Consider the following 20,903-nt stretch of genomic DNA (forward strand, 5'->3'; position numbering starts at 1 on the left):
GCTCTGGGCTCCTTGGAGGAAGAGTGGGATATAAAACTTTTTTTAAAAAAATAAAATTAAAATTAAAAAATATCAGCGTTTGTACAGCAATGCTCTGTGCTACACTCTTTCACCCTTCCCTCATCTTATAGCCAACACATCTAGCAGCATTCAGTATGTAGGCTAAATGGAAACAAATTGAACTGGTAATAAAACAAGATGCCTCTAAGGTGGAGAAGTCTGGGAACAGTACATTAAAAGAATCTCTTTAGTTACAGAAATTAGCAGAAGAGTCCTGATTCATATTGCATAGAAAACACTGGGAGTGAAGCAGGGGCGTAACGAGGCTGGAGTGGGCCCAGAGACAAAAATTTTAAATGGGCCCCTCGCTTATACACACACACTCACTTCACATGTGACTTGCCTCTGGGGGCCCCCTCGAGGTGTGGGGGCCCCCGGGCAGCCACCTCCCCTTGCCTAATGGTAGTTACACCCCTGCTCCAGTGTTTTCAGAAAACGTAGCTTAAAACCAGAATTTTTGGAACCTGGAAATGACTCCAGATAAGCTAGAATTCGCAAGACAATGCCCAATTTGTGTGTAGAGTTGGTCCAAGGATCTCAAAGGGACTTGGGGGTAAGTTTGGCTGGTGTGTGAACACACACACTCTCTTCTGAAGGAGATTCGGAGTAGGAGCCCTGTCTGTAAAGCCTTCAGGGACAGTATTGTTGAATTTTGCTGGAACAAGACAGTAGATGACCAAATGGCAAATGTAAAGTTACATAGGTAAATTTGGAACATTTGTTGCACCCATTCCAATTATCATATATCTAGGATAAGGCATTCACACTGTACACATTGCGTGGCATTCAGCTGCAACAACTTGGCTTCAATGGATTAATGATAGGCTACAATGGATTCATGATTGAGAACAAGAAATTGTTCTCAAAGTATGAGAGAGTCTTTAAGGTCAGGGATGGAATTCCTAGTCACTGCCATCGACAAAGGCTTTTATAACTTCTTCACCTTGTTCTCAAAGAAATCATCGTAAGTAATCGTGCAAAAGACTGGGTCATTTCCAATTGGCATAGGAACTTCATTCAAGTTGTGATCCACATAGCAGAGCAACCCAAATATTTTGTGTTAGCCTAGTCACAGTGGTTCCAGGAGGACTGCACTGTTTTAAATCAAAGTACATTGCTTTAACTCATTTGTGGTCTGTGTTGACCACAAGCCAGCTCACAACTGCCATTGCCAGATCCTGGAGATCATTCCGCTGCTCCTGAAAATTAGTGTTTTATTTTATCTATTTTATAATCAGTTAAAATAGATATTATGTTCAATATACATCACATGCATCCTCATTATTACAAACATTTTGAATTTCATTCAAAAGTGTGATCCACTTTGGCTATCAAGCTTTTTATTCTGATGGGATTGCAAACCAAGGGAGGGAGCTGACTCCCTTCTGCGGTCTTACTTCCCTGCACCCTGTCACTTCAGAGGCTTTTCTCTAGTCTTTCTCACTTCTGGTATCTGAATCCCAGCCAGGCTGGTAGAAAAGTGCCTAGAATAGTGGAGCACAGGGAGAAAGCTGAAGGAGGGGAAGGTTCAGCCGCTCACATCTGTGCACAGTAGGGGCATGGGCCAGAATGAATTGCTCAGAGCCCTGAATCTCATCAACCAGCTCCATCCTCCATGACCTCTTCCAGAAACGAAGTGCAGCAGTGGAGACACCTGCACAGAATATGGAAGAGAGCTCCTAACCTCACCTAGCTCTCTGCTAGAGAGCTCCATATGTTCTGTATTGTAATATTAGATACTTAAAAAAAATACTCAATTGTTCTTGTGCGGGGCGGAGGGAGAGTTATGACTGAGTTCAGGGGCGTAGCAAGGTTGGAGTGGGCCCAGAGACAAGATTTTAAAATGCCCCCCGCCCCAAAGCTCAGCTCATGAAGTAAAGAAATCTTAAATGAGGCTGAATAGTGGTAACAAGAAGCATAGTAAAATTTATTTTTTATATAACACCTATGTGCCACAGTAGAATATCATCCTAAATTATATTTTAAAAGCTTTTGTAAATTGTGGACAATCAAGTCATTTAATGGTACTAGAGAAAAACATGCTGTTCTGGTAGCTCCAGGTCTTAACACTCATATCATTTTCAGAGGATGAATACAACTGAAGGAAGACCAGGCAGATGTGTGGCTGGGGGAGTCAGTCATGTGACTTGCCTCTGGGGGTCCCCCAAGGCAGTGGGCCCCCAGACAGCTGTCTCCCCTTGCCCTATTATAGTTACGCCCCTGGAGTGAAGGTCAAATTATAATGATTTTCCACATCAAGGAATTCAGTCTTTAGTTATGGCAGTGATGGTCACAGAAAGGTAACATTATTAGTAATTTAAGTGGTTAAGGTGAGGAGTGTAGATAGACTAGCTCTTTGAGGACAAAAGGTTTTCAGTCTGCAAAGGAAAGGTGCAAGGAACTACACATACCTGAAATATGAGTATGCAGTTTTAAAAGATGTGGTAAGCATCTAGTGATACCACGTGAGTCTTAAATTTAGTGGATTTGTGCAAGCCTGACTAAAGAGGAACTTAGTAGGAGGAGTGTGACATGTTGGGATGCAAGACAGCAAAAAGAGGATTACAACAACATATCTAATTTGGCTGCACTGAATAACCACTTTTAAAGGTTTTATTTCATTTTTAAATTCTCGCCACCCCCACCCCCTTCCCCAGCGAGCATTCAGTCGCATCAGCATTCACTGAGTGGTAAATGAGATAAGGACTGTCAGGGAGTTATATATTGAAAATTATAAACAACAACAATGCCTTTAGAAGAAACCTTTCATACTTCAGAACCCTGTTTACATACTACTATAAATTTTCATGAATTATGTGGGCAAAGGTATATTATTAGTAGCTTACACACTCTAGTGATTCGCTGCATAACAAATCAAGCTTAGAGGCTACAGTAACTTGCAGATCATTTCCATAATTATCTTTCTTCTCTCCCCCGCAAAGGCACCCCCATTTCACCCTCTAAATCTGTTCCTTTAGATTTATAAGGGCTTTGCATGTAGCTGGAATAAATAGTTACACAAATCTTTAAAAAATAATCCACAAAATTATTCATTTTAAATATGGAGAGGTTGCTTTGTGTTCTTTCCCACATGAGGTTACAGGGAAACCTAGCTCTAATGTGACAGTAGAGAACTTGAAATATATAATGCATGCAATCCCTGTGACCTTTTCAGTATTTAGCCTCTATGACATTTGTTTTCCAAGAATGAAGGCTTTTCTCCAAACGAAATGCATCTGTAAGACTTTGCAATGGGCTAAGTAGATCTGATTGAGGACCATCTTCACAGTCTATTACATCAATGCTGTTTCCACATGCCCCAGTACTTATTCCCCACTGCCTGCCACTCAAGTGAAGCACTCCAAGGTGACAAAGATGCTTAATGCATGAGGGAAAAGTATAAGTGGAGGAGGGAAGGTGGGGGGAAATCTTAACAAGGAAAATTATGGCACTGGAAGAGTTCCATCTGTACTACAGTACAAGTAAAAACATAATTAACATAGGCAGTCCTGCTGCTGGAATAATTTTCCTCCCAAAGACTTTACTTTGAACTTACAATCCTACACTGTGTCTTTAGGGGACTGGACTGATTTGCCAAAGTTCATTATTTAAGATTCACTGATAAGAAAAGTATGTTCGATAAAAGAGATGGAAAAGAAGGTGCTTAAAAAATCCCTCCCACACACACCCACGTATTTCATTTACTCCTTAAATTGTGATTTGGTGAGAAAAAAAATACCAATTGAGAATACCAATTGTCACCTTAAGTGGCGCAGCGGGGAAATGCTTGACTAACAAGCAGAAGGTTGCTGGTTCAAATCCCCGCTGGTATGTTTCCCAGACATATATCAGGCAGCAGTGATATAGGAAGATGCTGAGAAGCATCATCTCATACTGCACAGGTGGAGGCAATGGTAAACCCCCTCCTGTATTCTACCAAAAGAAAAAACCACAGGGCTCTGTGGGTGCTAGGAGTCGAAATTGACTTGATGGCACACTTTACCTTTAAGGGAGGAGAGCTGGTCTTGTGGTAGCAAGCATGACTTTTCCACAAGCTAAGCAGGGTCTGCCCTGGTTGCATATGAATGGGAGACTTGATGTGTGAGCACTGCAAGATATTCCCCTCAGGGGATGAGGCCGCTCGGGAAGAGAAGAAGGTTTCAAGTTCCCTCCCTGGCTTCTCCAAGATAGGGCTGAGAGAGATTCCTGCCTGCAACCTTGGAGAAGCCGCTGCCAGTCTGTGAAGACAATACTGAGCTAGATAGACCAATGGTCCGACTCAGTATATGGCAGTTTCCTATGTTCCTATGTTTCCTAAAGCAGGCTCTGAAACTGGAGACACATAAGAAAGTAATACTAGGCAGAATAACCCTTAATCACTAAAACAAATGAAATGGTAGGATCAGGGTTTTGGAAATGAGGTCAATATCATCACCTTATTTTTATAACCTTAAATAGAATTTTATCATTCTAAACAATATGCAGGAGAACCTCATCATTCATGGATCTGCTATTCTCAGTTCTCTGTATCCGCAGGGGTATCTGATTGATACCCATTTTCAGTATCCGTGGATAGGAAAGGCTTAAAACCCAAATATGTGTGGTTCCTAGAGGGCTGGAAGTGACTGCGGAGTCACTTCCAGCTGCCATTTTCATTTGAGCTATTTTGTGGCTCATTTCTTCTCATTTTTTCTGCTCTTTTCCACGCTTTCCACGCATTTCTGGACACATCCTGGGCACAGGCTGATCCCGCAGAGCATAGTACAGTACTGAATTTTGTGGGGGGTTGCACTTTTTAAGCACTTTTTCTCCATCCTGGAACCAAACCCGCAATTTCCCATTGGAATAATGCCTCCTTACTCACGGTTCAATTACTCGTGCTAGTAGGCAAGGAATGGAACCCTTGTGAATAACGAGGTTCTCCTGTAATCATAATTTAGCGAGGGGCATATAGAATACTAGTCCAATCATTTTCAACCTGTAATCTGGGAACACCCTGGGATACCTTTAAAGCTTATCAGGATTACTCAGTGACAAAATTAGCAATGATGGATACGTTTCCCTGAAATAAATCTTGCTGGCCTACTACCCATTGCATTGTCCAATGGCAGGAGAGTACTGGGTGTGTTCCAGGATGTAATTCTAGTTCACACAGGCCAATGATGAAGCCCAATCTGCCCACAGAAAGTGATTGCCCCAGAATTTTCTGCAACACACTGAGGGAATCCTTGGCAGACAAGTATATGTGGGAAGCGTTTGCTGGCAGGTAAAAGGCACTGATCTATCCCAATAAATGCCTCCCTTTTAAAAAAGCTCTAAGGGCCACTATTTTATGATCTTTGTAGCAGCTCCCTCCTTGCAAGAGAGAAAAAATCCTCTACAATTATATTTGCAGAGATCAGAGCTGAAAACAAAATCCTGTGTGTACCATTCTAGAAGATGACCTAGAATATCAAAGGATTATTGGACTATAAAGTATATTTTTCTCTTCCCTCAGCTTAGAGCCATTGAATGAACATTCCTCTGATCTTCCTTAGATCCCCCTCCCATGTTACTTCCATGTAACAGGAGATGGTGCCCCAAATATGTCATAACACAGTCACCATTCTACATAAATCCACCTTTGCTATGAAATTAGTCTTTGCTTCCTACTGACCAGATTGAATAAAATTGTACATCAGTTTTATTAAATCCCAGCACTGAAGTGTTTTGGATCCTGCTGCACAGAGACCACCCACTGTTAAAAGTAATTAAGCAGGTCCATAATTAGCTGCCAAGGTACCCATCCTCGAACTGGGGCATCAATTCAAGTCTTTCCTTTTCTGAAGGAATGCCATTGGTTTATTACACAATTGTGTACACAATTGCACAAGAACAGAACAAACCTGAAACAGAAATGCATCTCCAAGCGAATTGCTGAGGCAGAATACATAGTCCTTCTTCGGGTGTTCAGGGACTGCTTGCACTATGCTGTTTTCTACCCAGACTGCATGTTTTGGGATGCTGTTGTGGTCTATTCCAGATCTGCCATCGCTTTCATAGAAGAATAATGTACATCCTTAAGAAAAGCAGCATCATATTAGAAAAGTGCACATCTGGACAATGTAATATCGCAGCCTTTCTACAGAAAGAGTTTCATGTTTGAGAATTATGCAAAGCCAACAATCAGAATAATACGTACAAATAATCCAATACATGAAATGAATCTTGTTTAAATAAGATTAATTGCATAGGCATTTTATAACCTGTCTGCTACAAAACATTATGAATACCTTTCAACGTATTATGGGTTACTCTAGGTGTTGAGTTCTCAGGAACTTAATTTTTTTAATTAGCTATAGTACTCGTCATATACAGCATCTTGGGGGGGGGGCGGCATTCTAAACATACAATAAATATTAAGTATCTGTACATCAGCTAGTTGCTTAAAAGCTGCAGTTATTCAGACCTGAGATAGTTCTTCAGACAGCTATTCTGGGCCTGCTTTTTTCAAGCATTTTTTTGAAATCTGAATTAAACCCCACCTCCTCTGTTCAGAACCATCCATTCTGTAGCAAAATTAATTGTACAGCCAGAAAAATTATTCCTTTAAATTTTATGTATGTTTTATTTGGCACGGGGGGGGGCGGAGGGCAACCATAGCTAGAACTAAACTAGTCTTTGCACATTCCTCTTCCCTCCCCGCGGTGCCCCCATAACATATAAAACATACTGGCTTACCACAACTAAACAGAAAACCTTATCCAAGTTGAAACAGACATGAAGCTTGCCAGCTTTCCTCCCTCAAAGGCCTAAAATAAAGCTGGTGCCAGTTGCATATTTTAGCGAGCATGGCGGGATGGGGGGAGGGACCAATCACTATCAAGGGGGAAATGATAACAACATATCTTATATAAATAAATAACTGCAAACAATAAGTCCTCTGGCACCTGAAAGTAACATATTCATTGTGGCAGAGGCTTTCATGGATTAGAGCTCACTTTGCCAGCTGCATAAAATGATATACTGAGTTGACAGGGGGAGACACATTTACACATGCTAAACCAAATGGGTTAGCTGGGTAAACATTACTCTACAGATTTCCATAAATGAAACAAAGAAGTGCAGAAGCCAGCATCTTAAATCACTGAAGTCTTAAAGAATGCCAGAAGAGTGTACATTGACACAATCAGACTTGTAAAGCAGCCTATACCCTAAAGGGAAAAAACAATTATCTGTTTTAGCTATTTTGCAGTTGAAAACTGATAAAAGTTCCTCAAATGTAAACAAATGTAAACAAAATTTTAAAAGAAACTTTAATATTAAGTTTTTAGAAATCTGAAAGGAAAGCCGGGAGGGGGGAGGGGAGGGAGCTTCATCTAGCTTGATTGGAAAACAATAGGAAAAACGCCATGAAGGTTAAATTTCATTTTACTATTTTAGCTGTAATCAATGTGTCAATATACTGTAGAAGAAAACAGTTGATTTCATTTAAGATAGACTTTGAAGGATGCAACTAAGTCTTAATATTTAGCAGGCAAAAATAGGTCCTTTGCATTTCCTAATGCAAATCCTCACTGTATGTATAAAGATGTCTCGATCTGCCTGGGCTACAATGATTATGATCCTCCTTGCTCAGTCAGCCGTGTTAAGTGTCTGATCTATTTCTCTGCCCTCAGTTGCAATGCAATGGAAGCTGCCAAATACCTGCACTGCTTATAAACTGCTGCTTCAGACAGTGCTCGATACCAAAAAGTGTAATAGTGAAATCACAAAGTCCACCTGTATTTGGCAGGTAATTTCCCAGTTTTTCAAAATAAAACTGAGAATTTGGTTGCAATGTAACTTTCCCTTTGACCTGGTTTGAGCAGGTTTTCATTTTGACACCTTATTCTCAGTTCTTGTGCAGATAATATTTGAAAATGTGAGACTTAGCAGTGAATTTTCAGTTTGAAATAAGCCTCACAAATAGGCCAAGGGGACCTATACAGGTAGGAACTTATTCCCAGCTCTCTCAGCCTCCTTAGAGGAGCATGCTGAATATGGCAAGACTCAGAGACCTGGGCATTTCAAAACAGCAGATCTAGCAAACAGTTCCGAAGCCCTATATTCTCCTGTCACATACCCCATCTTCAGCTACACCAAAGACTCCCCTTCTTGCGAGGGAGAAGTGATAAAACCAAGTTGTGGAAAGAGTGCATACATTCACAGAATCACATCATTTTACAACTGGAAGGTATTTGGAGGTCTTCTAGTCCAACCCCTTGCTCAGTGCAGAAATCTGCTACAGCATCTTGGATAGATGGGCATCCAGGCTCTGTTGGAAAAACAGCTGGCAAAGGAGAGCTCACTGCACAAAACAGTCCGTTCCACAGTTGAATAGCTCTTACAGTTAGGAAATGCATCCCAATGCTAGACTGAATCTGCTTCCTTGTAATTTCAATCCAGTGTTTCTAGTACCTCAGGAGCAACAGATAACAAGTCCACTCCTCCTCCTTTGCAATAGCCCTTCTGATATTTGATGATGACCACCATCTTTCTCCTTAGTCATCTCTTCTACAAGCTAAATCAGTTCTTTAACCATTCCTCAAATAACTTGCTTTCCAGATCCCTCACCCTTTTTGTTGTTCATGCAAATTCCATGCAAGCAAATTCAGAGTAATCCCACCACTGATACTGGCCTGAAAAATCATCCACTTCTGAAGCGCCACTAAGGTTAGGTGGTCAACCTAACCTACCAGTATCAACCCAGAGGCAGCTGAACCTGGAAGCAGCTAAGATTGCATAGAAGAATTAGAAATAGAATCGGACACTACAATTCTAGATAAACTTGCTTGGAAATAAAGTCTCCTAAATCAATTGAACTTTATGTCCAAAATATGTATTTATCCCAAATATTTATCCCAAATAAACAAGTTTATGTGGTGCATAATGTCTTATGAGTCTTAGAACTTGCCACATCATCACACTATTCCTGCTAGAGTCAGCACAGGTATATTTTTCAGGTTTATACAGTAGAGGCATAGAATTCAAAAATTTAAATAGGAAAGACATTTAGCTGATAAGATCCGTGAATTAAAAAATCTTTGACTGTCAGCACAGATCTTGTATTTTCTTTGAATATGACAACAATTGATGTAATGCACTGCTAACTTTGAAATTGTGCATGCAACGAAAATAAGGAAACGAGTAACTACTGGAAATAAAATAAAACACATCCTAGAAGCATAAGGATACTTTCCTGACAGCTTCCTCTAACTTTATTGTTGGACTATCTACGCACCCATTTACAAATAGCTGCTCACAAGAATGTCAGCACACACTGTAAACAAATTTTGGGGTTTGCTTTGGGGGGCGGGGAATAGTTGTGTCCTTCATCTAAGAGACTCAGAAAAACAATTTAGCCTCACAACAACCCTTTTATGCACAAGACCACTTTTTGGGCTTTATGAACGACGTGGGATTTGAATCTGGATTTCCATATCTAAACTCAGCACTCTAGCCACTGTACCATACTGACAGTAGTCTTCTTAAAACAAGGTTCTTCAACAATATTAACAATATAACAAAAATCACCAGCCCTACAACAAACTGAGCAAAAATTATTTTAACCCATATTCAAACGCATTATATTTTACTTGCTTAAAAATAAATAAATAAATCACATATATACATACAAGCCCAACTACACAATCTTCTTTCATTGTCAGAGGAAATATTCTCCACTGCTCTAAAACAGTTTTTATTTCAGTACTGATCTGATGTCTAGGATGAAAATGTATTCACTATACCTTTTAAGGAAACCCAGTACTGCTTCCATTTCCTCCTTGTAGCTAACTCCACCTTCTTGTTCTTTTTGTGGACAAGAAAGTTTTTAACTGAAAGACCTCCAGCTTTCCGCACGGTCCCTTGGCCTGCTGTAAGGAGAATGTCCGACTGTCCTGGAGAACTCAAGGTCCCACTGCTCTGCTCATCACTCAGGACAGAGCCAGCTTCATCCAAGTTATCATTGGTACTGCTCATCTCCAGCTCCCTCCGAAAGTTCTCATAGACTCCCTGACGTGCTCCATCTCCAGTCGAAGAGCTGCCACTGTCGCTGCCAGCAAAGGCCCGGCTGGTTGTTGGAGAATAGCTGGAGTTTGTGGCATTTGAGCGTCTGGAGAGGAGGTCTGTATCAGTCGTTGCACCCTCAATACCACTATCAGCAAATTCACTCCCTTCGCCGGTATTAACATCCTTGTTTTAAGAAAATAAGAAGAAGAAAGAAAGGAAACATTATGGGAAAGTACTTCAGATCAATAGTTAGTGAACAAAGCCTGCCATGCACAAAGCTATGTAAAATGCATTTTATTTATCTGACCGGCTGGCTATTCTTTTAGAATATGTTGTAACACATTTATTTATTGAAATATTTTCATTCTACTATTTCATTTCAAACCACCTTGCAATGGATGTCTCTTAGAATATGCAGAAAACATAAGCTGCATGTTAATTAAAAATCCTGGATTGATTCCAAAGGGACTCTGGCATGAGCAGAAGCCATTTCTGCTCACGCAGTAGTGAGGTCCATGATTTCTACCAATTCCCTGTTCTCCACATTCCATATCATTCCCAAGGGTCCTCACATTTCTACAGCATGGGCTTCAGAGCATCTTAGTTTCCATCACAGGAAGACAAATAACCAGCACAGATAAAATATAGCATTTTGGTTACCATTCCTAAATGTGTTTAAAATCGTTTCTGCATCTTAATAATATTAGACAGTGAATATGCTTATTTAAATGAACAAAGCATTCTTCCCCAAAAAGTGAATGATATGGAGGTGGGAGGGAGGGGAGAGATAATAAGCCTCAGTGGAGAAAGATGATTGTCGCTGAATATTCTGAGGGGGAAATTCTAAATATAGATGCATTGTTACATGTGAAGATTCATCTTTGGTATCTCTTCAGATTAACATTTGATGATTTATCTTCAGAAGTAGATACATGTTAAAAACCGCTGAATTTCTGTCTCCTTATGACTGGAGGATAGTTTCAGAAAACTAGAATTTTATATTCTTAAGATATTAAAGCTTCCCCCAAAGAACTGTAGCCATAGAACAGTTTGAGACTAGGAAGGAAGAGGGAAGCACTCCAGTTAATGCATCACAAAGAAGTTCTTGCAAATCTGATTGCAGCACAAGAGAATGCTCTGAGCAAACTAACTGGCACAGCTGCTCCCAAAGCAGAACTCCCTTTGAAGTGGTAAGAAACAAGCCCACTACTTGGAGCCAAGAGGTTTCTGAATGCTGAAATACTGTGAATATTGACTGCCTATTGATGAGCCTGTTTGACACACTTGGGCATGAATAAGAATTCTTGAAAGACACTCCCAAATTCCGGCACAAGAAAACTCTGCACCCACAGTATGTCAAAATCTGACATAACATAGTTATTTACATATATTTCTCACAGAGAAGAGGCCCTGGTGCAGTAATATCCCAGCACCCAAACAATTAAGGTCACTTACTACTCTGAAGTAAGTCAGCTAGGCATTTCACATTCAGCACAACACACACACAATCAGTTTTCCCATCAGTTTGCATTTCAGTGGTGGCTCCTGGAGGGGAAAATTAGGGGGCGGCACAGAAGTGGCAAAGTGCATGTATGGTTAGGTGCACTGTGTCCCACAGACTCAATTTCTGAACAGAACTGTGGGTGGTGGGGGTCAGGGAAGTGGGATGGCAAACTACTTCTCTGGTGGGGCACTCCCCGCACCCCAGAGTCACCCTTGTTGGTATTGAGAAACCTCTTGAAATCTGAAAATGCAATGCACAACATTGTCCGAATTTCCCCAATACTCAATGTATATAGGCAGGCCCATAGCTAGAAATTTTGTAGTAAAGGGGACTGAGGGTGTGAGGGATAATTGCAGAACTGCCAAAATGTAAATACAGGTGGCCAAAATTATTTAAATGTACTGAATATTAATAAAATACATTTTAGTTTAATAAAATATTTTTAAAAGGGAGGGAAGGCCTAGTGCTTGACAGTAATCCTGGTCTCTTTGTGTTCACTGGAAAGCAGGAAAAGGGCACCAAAAAAAGAGCTGGCGTCAGCTGAATATGCAGGATGGAATATTCCTAAAGAGGCAAGTCATCCATAGCCCATCTCCCCACTCCCCCAGTGGCTAAGGGTCTGTATATAAGCATTTACTGGCTTATATACAGTTTCATATAACTTATGAAACTGTTTTACTTCATGCATTGAAATGTGAAAATTACCAGTATCATAAAATGGTTTCTCAGTTCCTCGCAACACATTAGAACAGGAGGACCATTGGGAAATGGTCAAAATATATACTGTAAAATTAAGCTAAACTAAAGGAAGAAAATGGGGTGAAAGAGAATAAGGGAATTCCAATTTAGGAATTACATAGATTGCTCTAGGACAAGGTGATTTGTTCTATCGCATAGCAGGCCTCTCTAAATGTCAGTTTTATACAGACGCAATCCCTGTGGTTACTCTAGACCAAGCTGTCAAAATGGATAATATATATAGAAGCTCTCTTCTAAAAGGATTAAATGCTTCTTGTGCTTTTTTTTTTTTTAAAGAAAAAGTGGGTCACCCTTGTAAGTAATTAATTTCTACTTTCATCATTATGAAATGGTTACTTGATGTTTTAAACACTCTTTTTCTAGGTTAACATTTCTGTTTATTTTCTCTGTTTCTATATATCGCTGTCTATTTTTTTTAAGAATTGCTTTAGTGATCTGTATTTCTTCAGTCCAGAAAACACACCAAAAAGTATGCATATTTTTAAATAAAGAGCTGTTAAACTAGAATAGCAAATAGACACATTAGAAATATCGTTTTGAAATGTTACATTAAAAAATTGATTTGGTAGGTCAAATTTATTCCCAGTATGTTAGGAAAATGGCAATTGTAACCATGCCATTGTGCTTCTGTCCTTTCCCTTATTAAATTCAAAGTACTCTATAGATAATCTCAAATAGAACTATATTAAAGCAACAGAAAATAGAGTGAAATGTTATTATACTGGACAGGGTAATAGGTAAATGGTATAAGCAGCCCATGGTTTTGGCCTGCTTTTAAACAGCCAGCCTTATTAGATATAGGTAGTACAAGTGAAGTGAGTGTTATTCATGAAATACTGTTCACGTCTAGAACTTACAAATGTAGTATTTAGGGTGATTAATAATTTAAGTAAATCTGCTCCATGAGATTACAAGAAAGCTAGCTGAATTCATTTAGGAGGTATTTTTAAATGTGACATTGAAGGGTGAAGACAGATATAATACTAAAAGGGAACTCATAGCGGGCCCCTTGGCCATGGGGTGGGTATAGGCTTCATCCCACATCTACTGTTTGAATGATAGTTATACATACATAGCAATGACTCAAATACTGGTTCAGCTATATCTTTCCACTGCCCTACCCACATACTACCTCAAGCAGGCAGCTTACTTTTGTTTTAATAGCTTCACATCAATGCATATCTGTTTATTGTCTTATCAGTTTAACACAAAAATAAACAGAACTTTTTAAAATCATAATTGTTCCAAGAATTTAGGGGAAGTTTCCAGCCAGTGCTGTCCAGAGCTGGCTTCTGCTGCTACAGGTTTGCAGAACAGCCTTTTCCAGAATTCAGCTCTGGAAAGGAAGAGGAACATTTAGACTGAGGGCACGTACCAAACAGGCTCACTGCTCTAAAAATGCTATGACCATCTTCATTCTACATTGTGCTATAATGGGTAAGCTGCTTATGCTTTATGTAAAGGCTAAGAATACGACGATATTTCCTACACTTAAAAACATTACAATTCATACATTTCTCACTTTTAATTAGAGTCCATCTAAAAGTCACAGAAGATTATCATCCTTTAACAAAAATATTTCATCCTCACAACAAGCCTGCTAAGTAGGTTATATTGAGAAATAGCATCTGTTCCCGTCACCCAATAAGCTTTATGGCCCATTCTAGTATGACATTAGGGAAAAGGAGCAGTGTTCCCTCTAACAGGGATTCCCAGATGTTGTTGATTACAACTCCCATAACCCTCAAGTAAAGGCTATTGCAGCTGGGGATGCTGGGAGTTGAAGTCAACAACATCTGGAAATCCCTGTTAGAGAGAACACTGAAAGGAAGGGAATCTATATGCCTCCATGGAACTCAGGATGATGTACAGTACTTGGAGTAATATAATTTATGAGATATAGTTGATGAACTACACTCCCCACAGATTTGTGATAAAAGTAATGCCCTTAAGGAGCATTATTATATAATGGTTGCTCTGGATGGGAAACAGGACAAAGTCAGAAAGGCATGCCATGAGTAAGCCATCAAATACATTACTTTCTTCAGGGGTGGTGGGAGAGTGGGGTGTGTGGTATTTATTTATCTATTGCATTTATATACCGCCATATAAAATTTCTGGGAGGTTAAAAATTTAACACACAACCTTAAATCACATAAGACAAATTAAAATAACCATCAAAAGAATTTAAAAACATTATAAACTAAAAGCCAATAAAATAAGTGCATTTTCAAGAGATGCTTAAAAATGGCCAGCCATGGTGTGGTTCTGATTTCATTCGGGAGTGCATTCCAGAGCTCTGGGGCAAGGATAGTAAGCACATACTGTATATAGTTTTGAGTGTTCAAAGTATATCATGTACATTAACTCAACAATCTTTACAGGAACCTAATGAGGCAAATCTGTACTATCTCCTATTAATAGAAGGATGGTGCAGTTAAGAAAATACTAATTTGCTAAGGTGATCCTTCTGGCTTTTAGGATCAACCATCAACAGTAAAGGATCCAGCAGTCAAGAAATACGCTGCAGACTAGCACTTGGTAGGGTTGCAATGAAGGCCTTGGAAAGGATATTTAGATGCCGTGACGTGTCTATACCTACAAAGATTAGAATCGTTCAGACAATGGTTTTTCCTGTGACACTCTATGGATGCAAAAGCTGGACTTTGAAAAAGCAAGATAGAAAAAGTATTCCAGATTTTGAATTTTGGTGCTGGAGAAGACTTTTGAGGATATCATGGACAGCCAGGAAAACAAACATGATCCATTGATCATAGAAGAAATCAACCCAGAATTTTCACTCGAGGCACAAATGACCAGGCTCAAACTATCATACTATGGACACATTATGCGAAAACCCAGCTCCTTTTAGAAGTCCATAATGCTAGGAAACATTGAGGGAAAGAGAAGAAGAAGACGACAACCAGCAGCAAGGTAGATGGACTCAATTATGACAACAATGAATGCACCACTGAGAGACCTTAAAGGCCAAGTTGAAGAATTATAATCAGGGGCATAGCAAGGCTAGAGTGGGCTCAGAGACAAGATTTTAAAATGGGCCCTCCCCCCACTGAAGCTCAGCTCATGAAGTAAAGAAATCTTAAATGAGGCTGAATAGTGGTAACAAAAAGCATAGTAAAATTTATCTATATCTATATATATCACTTATGTACCACAATAGAACATCATCCTAATTTAAATTAAGTAATTGTGGAAGATGCAAGTCATTCTATGGTACTAGAGAAAGACATGCTGTTCTGGCAGCTCCAGGTCTTAATACTCACATCAGTTTCGGAGGATGAATACACCTGAAGGAAGCCCAGGTGGGTGTGTGGCTGGGGGAGTCAGTCATGTGACTTGCCTCTGGGGGGTCCCCAAGGAAGGGGGCCCCCAGACAACTGTCTCCCCTTGCCCTATTATAGTTACACCCATGCATATCATCCTGGAGAGAATCTATCTATGTAGCTTAGAGACCACATAAGAGTTGACACCGACTTGATGGCACCTAATCAATCAATCAGTCAATCAATCAAGGCTATCCAGTGAGTTTTTGGATGATGTGAGATTTGAACCAAGGACATGCCAACTCTCGACACAGAATTCTTGTTCAGGCATCCTGGGAGAACACCACCAAACATGCTTGCAGGGCTGGAAGTCCTGCCCACAGCCTGTCACTTACTGTCCAACTCACTCTTCACAATTAGCACAGCCAACGCTGTGATAAGCATGAAGAGTGGGTCAGGAGAGTGTGACAGGGAAGGGGTGAGACTTCTAACACTCTTCCAGTCCTGCAAGCATGTTCAATGGCATTCTCTGAATGCCTGAACAGGGCTACATTCTTAGCAGCTACACTACACCAGACCAACAAAGAAAAAACAGTTTGGAACTGGCAAGATGTGCTATATATTGCTGCAGGAATAAATGTTCACTCTGGAGACAACAAGCACCCAGAGTGAGTTAATCATGACTAAGTGCCATTGAAATTAATGAAACTCACATTAATTATGACTAACTTGTCTCACTGATTTTGATGGCGCTTACTCAAGACGAGTCATGATGCTGCACACTCTTGACAAAACTCTTCTCCATATTTCAAAATACAAAGTGGAATAGGCCTGAGGAATGATTAAGATATGTACAGTGAGGGAAATAAGTATTTGATCCCCTGCTGATTTTGTCCGTTTGCCCTCTGACACAGAAATGACCAGGCTATAATTGGAATGTTAGGTTTACTGTAGCTGTGAGAGACAGAATAACAACAAACAAACCCTCAAAAGCCCAGTGCCCAAAAGTCAGCGATGGATTTGCATTGCAGTGAGGGAAATAAGTATTTGATCCCCTATCAACCAGCAAGATTTCAGGCTCCCAGGTGTCTTTTCACTATATGCAGGTAACGAGCTGAGATGAGGAACACCCTCTGTTAGGGAGTGCTCCTAATCCCAGCTTGTTACAGTACCTGTATAAAAGACACCTGTCCATAGAAGCAAGCAATCACTCAGCTTCCAAACTCACCACCATGCCCAAGACCAAAGAGCTGTCGAAGGATGTCAGGGACAAGGTTGTAGACCTGCACAAGGCTGGACTGGTCTACAAGACTATCGCCAAGCAGCTTGGTGAGAAGGTGACTACAGTTGGCACAATAACTCGTAAATGGAAGAAACACAAAATAACTGTCAATCTCCCTCGGTCTGGGGCTCCATGCAAGATCTCACCTCGTGGAGTTGCAATGATCATGAGAACGGTGACAAAGCAGCCCAGAATTACACGGGGGGAACTTGTCAATGATCTCAGGGCAGCTGGAACCATAGTCACCAAGAAAACAATTGGTAACACACTACGCCGTGAAAGACTGAAATCTTGCAGTGCCCGCAAGGTCCCCCTGCTCAAGGCAGCACATATACAGGCCCGTCTGCAGTTTGCCAATGCACATCTGAATGATCCAGAGGAGAACTGGGCGAAAGTGTTGTGGTCAGATGAGACCAAAATCGAGCTCTTTGGCATCAACTCAACTCGCCGTGTGTGGAGGAGGAGGAATGCTGCCTATGAGCCCAAGAACACCATCCCCACCGTCAAACATGGAGGTGGACACATTATGCTTTGGGGGTGTTTTTCTGCTAAGGGGACAGGACACCTTCACCGCATCGAAGGGACGATGGACGGGACCATGTACCATCAGATCTTGGGTGAGCACCTCCTTCCCTCAGCCAGGGCATTGAGAATGGGTCGTGGATGGGTATTCCAGCATGACAATGACCCAAAACACACAGCCAAGGCAACAAAGGAGTGGCTCAAGAAGAAACACATGAAGGTCCTGGAGTGGCCCAGCCAGTCTCCAGACCTTAATCCCATAGAAAATCTGTGGAGGGAGCTGAAGGTTCGGGTTGCCAAACATCAGCCTCGAAACCTTTCTGACTTGGAGAGGATCTGCAAAGAGGAGTGGGACAACATCCCTCCTGGGTTGTGTGCAAACCTGGTGGCCTACTACAAGAAACGTCTGACCTCTGTGATTGCCAACAAGGGTTTTGCCACCAAGTACTAAGACATCTTTTGTGAAGGGATCGAATACTTATTTCCCTCACTACAATGCAAATCCATCGCTGACTTTTGGGCACTGGGCTTTTGAGGGTTTGTTTGTTGTTATTCTGTCTCTCACAGCTACAATAAACCTACCATTCCAATTATAGCCTGGTCATTTCTGTGTCAGAGGGCAAACGGACAAAATCAGCAGGGGATCAAATACTTATTTCCCTCACTGTATAATGGAGTGCTGTAAATAACACACCAAAACTGCTTCAGGGTGGAAAGTATTTACAATATTTAAATATTATCTCTGGATCTGATGTGCTAGAAGGTTGCATCAAGATGTATAGATACCCCCAGAAGAAAGTTGGATGGAAATCAGAACAGCTTTCCAAAATGTGGGGAACTTACTACATATTTCTACAGCCTTCCAGGAAATAAAGTTCAAGTCTCAGCTCTACAAGAAATTCATCATCTTCACCTGTGTGAAACTCCACAGGCTCCATATGCTCATTGCATAACAGCTTCTCTTGCTTAGGTTTGCCTCAGGGTAATCTCCAGCTTTGTCTCAAGCTGTTTCTCTAGAAGCAACAATCAAAGAAGTAAAGGAGTATTTAACCCTTACCTCTCACAAAACTGAACAGAGATCCTAATTCATGGGCAACATACAATGGAGAGAAAGGGAAACAGCAGCAGTCCAAGACATTTTTCTTTTTAGGCAGACAATAGGACACCTCACCTGTTGGGGGCTCAACATTTTCAGGCGTTGCTGCCATGACAGTGCAGTATCCAAGCACTTGCAGAATATGCCACCAGTGGTAGCAGGGAGGGACATTCCCAGGTCAATTTGTAGGTGGAGGAAAAGAGGCGCACTGCAGTAGGGTGAAGCATGCCTCAGTGCGGTGAGAAAGGGTGGTGGTAATGGAGTACAAAGTTACATGTGATAGAGGCCTAGCAATTTCCATCCCTGTGCCCCTCCCCATACCTGTCCCTGAGGCTATTGCCTTACCCTGCCTGCCTCATGAAAGAGTCATCCTGAAGAGAAGGTAATCTCCCTCTAAATTCTTCCTGTTATAAATCCAAGGAGGGCTTGCTGATTGAGCAGAGCTATGAAGTTTAGTATGTGGACAAGTGATAATCCCATAATTTATGTATGAGCTCAGCTTGCCTTATTTGCAATGGTGTGACAAAGGCCCCCTTTTCCACATTATTTTTGCAAGGCTCCTTCCCACACTGTGAAACCCCAGATCATATAAGAGGGATCCGTATTATGACTGTTCCACATGTCAGCAATGCCCCTGTTTCCATCTATTGTCCTATTAATGGAAGCAAGAGATGAAGGAATAAATTTCTCTTCTACTAGTAATGACACGCAGCTGGGTACTAGCCCAAAATGTCCAAACAAGGAAAGAAGCCTTCATCATTACACCAAGACTTTTGTCCTTGTTTTCTTGGGCTGGTTCACATCAACATCAGCCTAAACACGCAAAGAGCGCATGCCTGCCCAGATGAAACTGAAGGGCATCTCGATATACTGTCAGGGTGTCCTTCAGTTGTGTATGGGGGTTCTTCAAAATTGGAGTGCATGTTTAGGAGTCATTTGGATGAACACTTCAAAATGTGATTGAAGGAGACCCCAACAGTGTGTCAGGACATCTTTCAGTGACATCATGGTGGGTGCATCCTCTTTGTGTGTTTGAGCAAATGTTTATACCCTTGTCTCTTCATCTTCCAGTTTACTCCTCAATTGTACAAACAATTCCAGCACTGAAGCATATACAAGGGTTTTCATTCTCTGTTAACAAGTCCATAAATATAGAATAGTTAGGGGGTTTTAAAAATTAGTTGGAATGAATTCTTTAGCTGCTATATTAAATTGGGGAGGGGGGCATTCATACTTGTACTATGAATGGCCCATAGTAAAAAATATCTTCCCAAAGAAGAATGTCACTTCTCTGTTAAAGACAAAGATCAAGGTCACTGATGGAAATGCAGGTGGTGATGGTGGTGGGGAGCTCTCACTTCACACCAAACATTGTGGAAGGAGTGGAAAGAAGTTGCTCTGTTTCTCCCCTTCTTCAAAACCTGGGGAAAAAGTGAGAGGTTAACTCTGCCATTCCTGTTTGCCAGTGTATGGCCAGAGAACTCAGGGGGCAGGTTGGTGTTTAACTGCAGGATTTGTGGGCTCCTATGCTCACAAATCGGGCTCTATTCAAAGTATGTCAGACCAAATATCACATTTACACTCACATGAAAGCAAGATTTTCCAGCTGGTTACGGACTTGCAAGATACCATATACTTTTCTATTTTGTTTTTATATATTTGCATATATTAAAAAAGACAGATGCACTGAGAGCATCTTGCAAATTTTCCAATGCTGCTTCATTCGAAATTTAGGACACAGATGTCCCAAGCTTCAAAGAATCATGTTAGTTAAAACCATATTTAATGCAAGCAGTCACTGAATGCTGCAAAGATTATGAAATTCACAGTCAAGTCTGGCAAACAAACCAAAAGCCAGATTGATAATCTCAATACAAATCTAGGAGGCATTTGGGGGGGAGGGGTTTGCCTTTGGAGATGTGTATAATCTAACAGAGTTTTGGAAATAATTACTGATGGAGTTTTCACTCCCCTCCTCCTCCAGTTGTGTACTCTTCTCTTCCTTTCACCCTCCATAGCCATCATTTCCCATGGATCCAAGAGAACAGGAGAAACAGAACTGGATCCTCTTATTCAACAATATGGGGATTTCTCTCTACACGGCAATTTTCTACATGACTGACATTGTTCAGTCAATTTCATCTGTACTGAGGAAATGTTAAACTTTATCTGTTAAAATATTCTAGAGCACATCTAAAGAACAAACACATATACCTAAAAATCTAAACCGTGCATGCGACAAAAATGTGCATGATACAGGTTCGTTCATCGGGGAGCTGCGATTGGCTGCACTGCTGAGTGTACACTTGATGGCAAATCCAGATTCACCTCTGCATAATATATAAAATAGGCCTGAAATTCTGT

The 20,903-nt window shown here is 40.8% G+C and overlaps 1 protein-coding gene across 3 annotated transcripts in view; it reads right to left on the bottom strand.

The window, feature by feature from the left end:
- TIAM1 (TIAM Rac1 associated GEF 1) overlaps positions 1-20,903 on the bottom strand; it is a 158,787-nt gene that overhangs the window by 102,661 nt on the left and 35,223 nt on the right. For all 3 annotated transcript variants that reach the window (XM_053308447.1, XM_053308445.1, XM_053308446.1), the window contains 2 exons: positions 9,831-10,275; positions 5,946-6,118 (listed from right to left, as the gene is read on the bottom strand). In XM_053308447.1, the coding sequence (XP_053164422.1) occupies positions 5,946-6,118; positions 9,831-10,275 (618 nt within the window). The remainder of the gene's footprint in view (positions 1-5,945; positions 6,119-9,830; positions 10,276-20,903) is intronic.

The sequence above is a fragment of the Hemicordylus capensis genome, chromosome 3 (genome assembly GCF_027244095.1).
Source record: "Hemicordylus capensis ecotype Gifberg chromosome 3, rHemCap1.1.pri, whole genome shotgun sequence".
Classification (NCBI taxonomy): Eukaryota; Metazoa; Chordata; class Lepidosauria; order Squamata; family Cordylidae; genus Hemicordylus; species Hemicordylus capensis.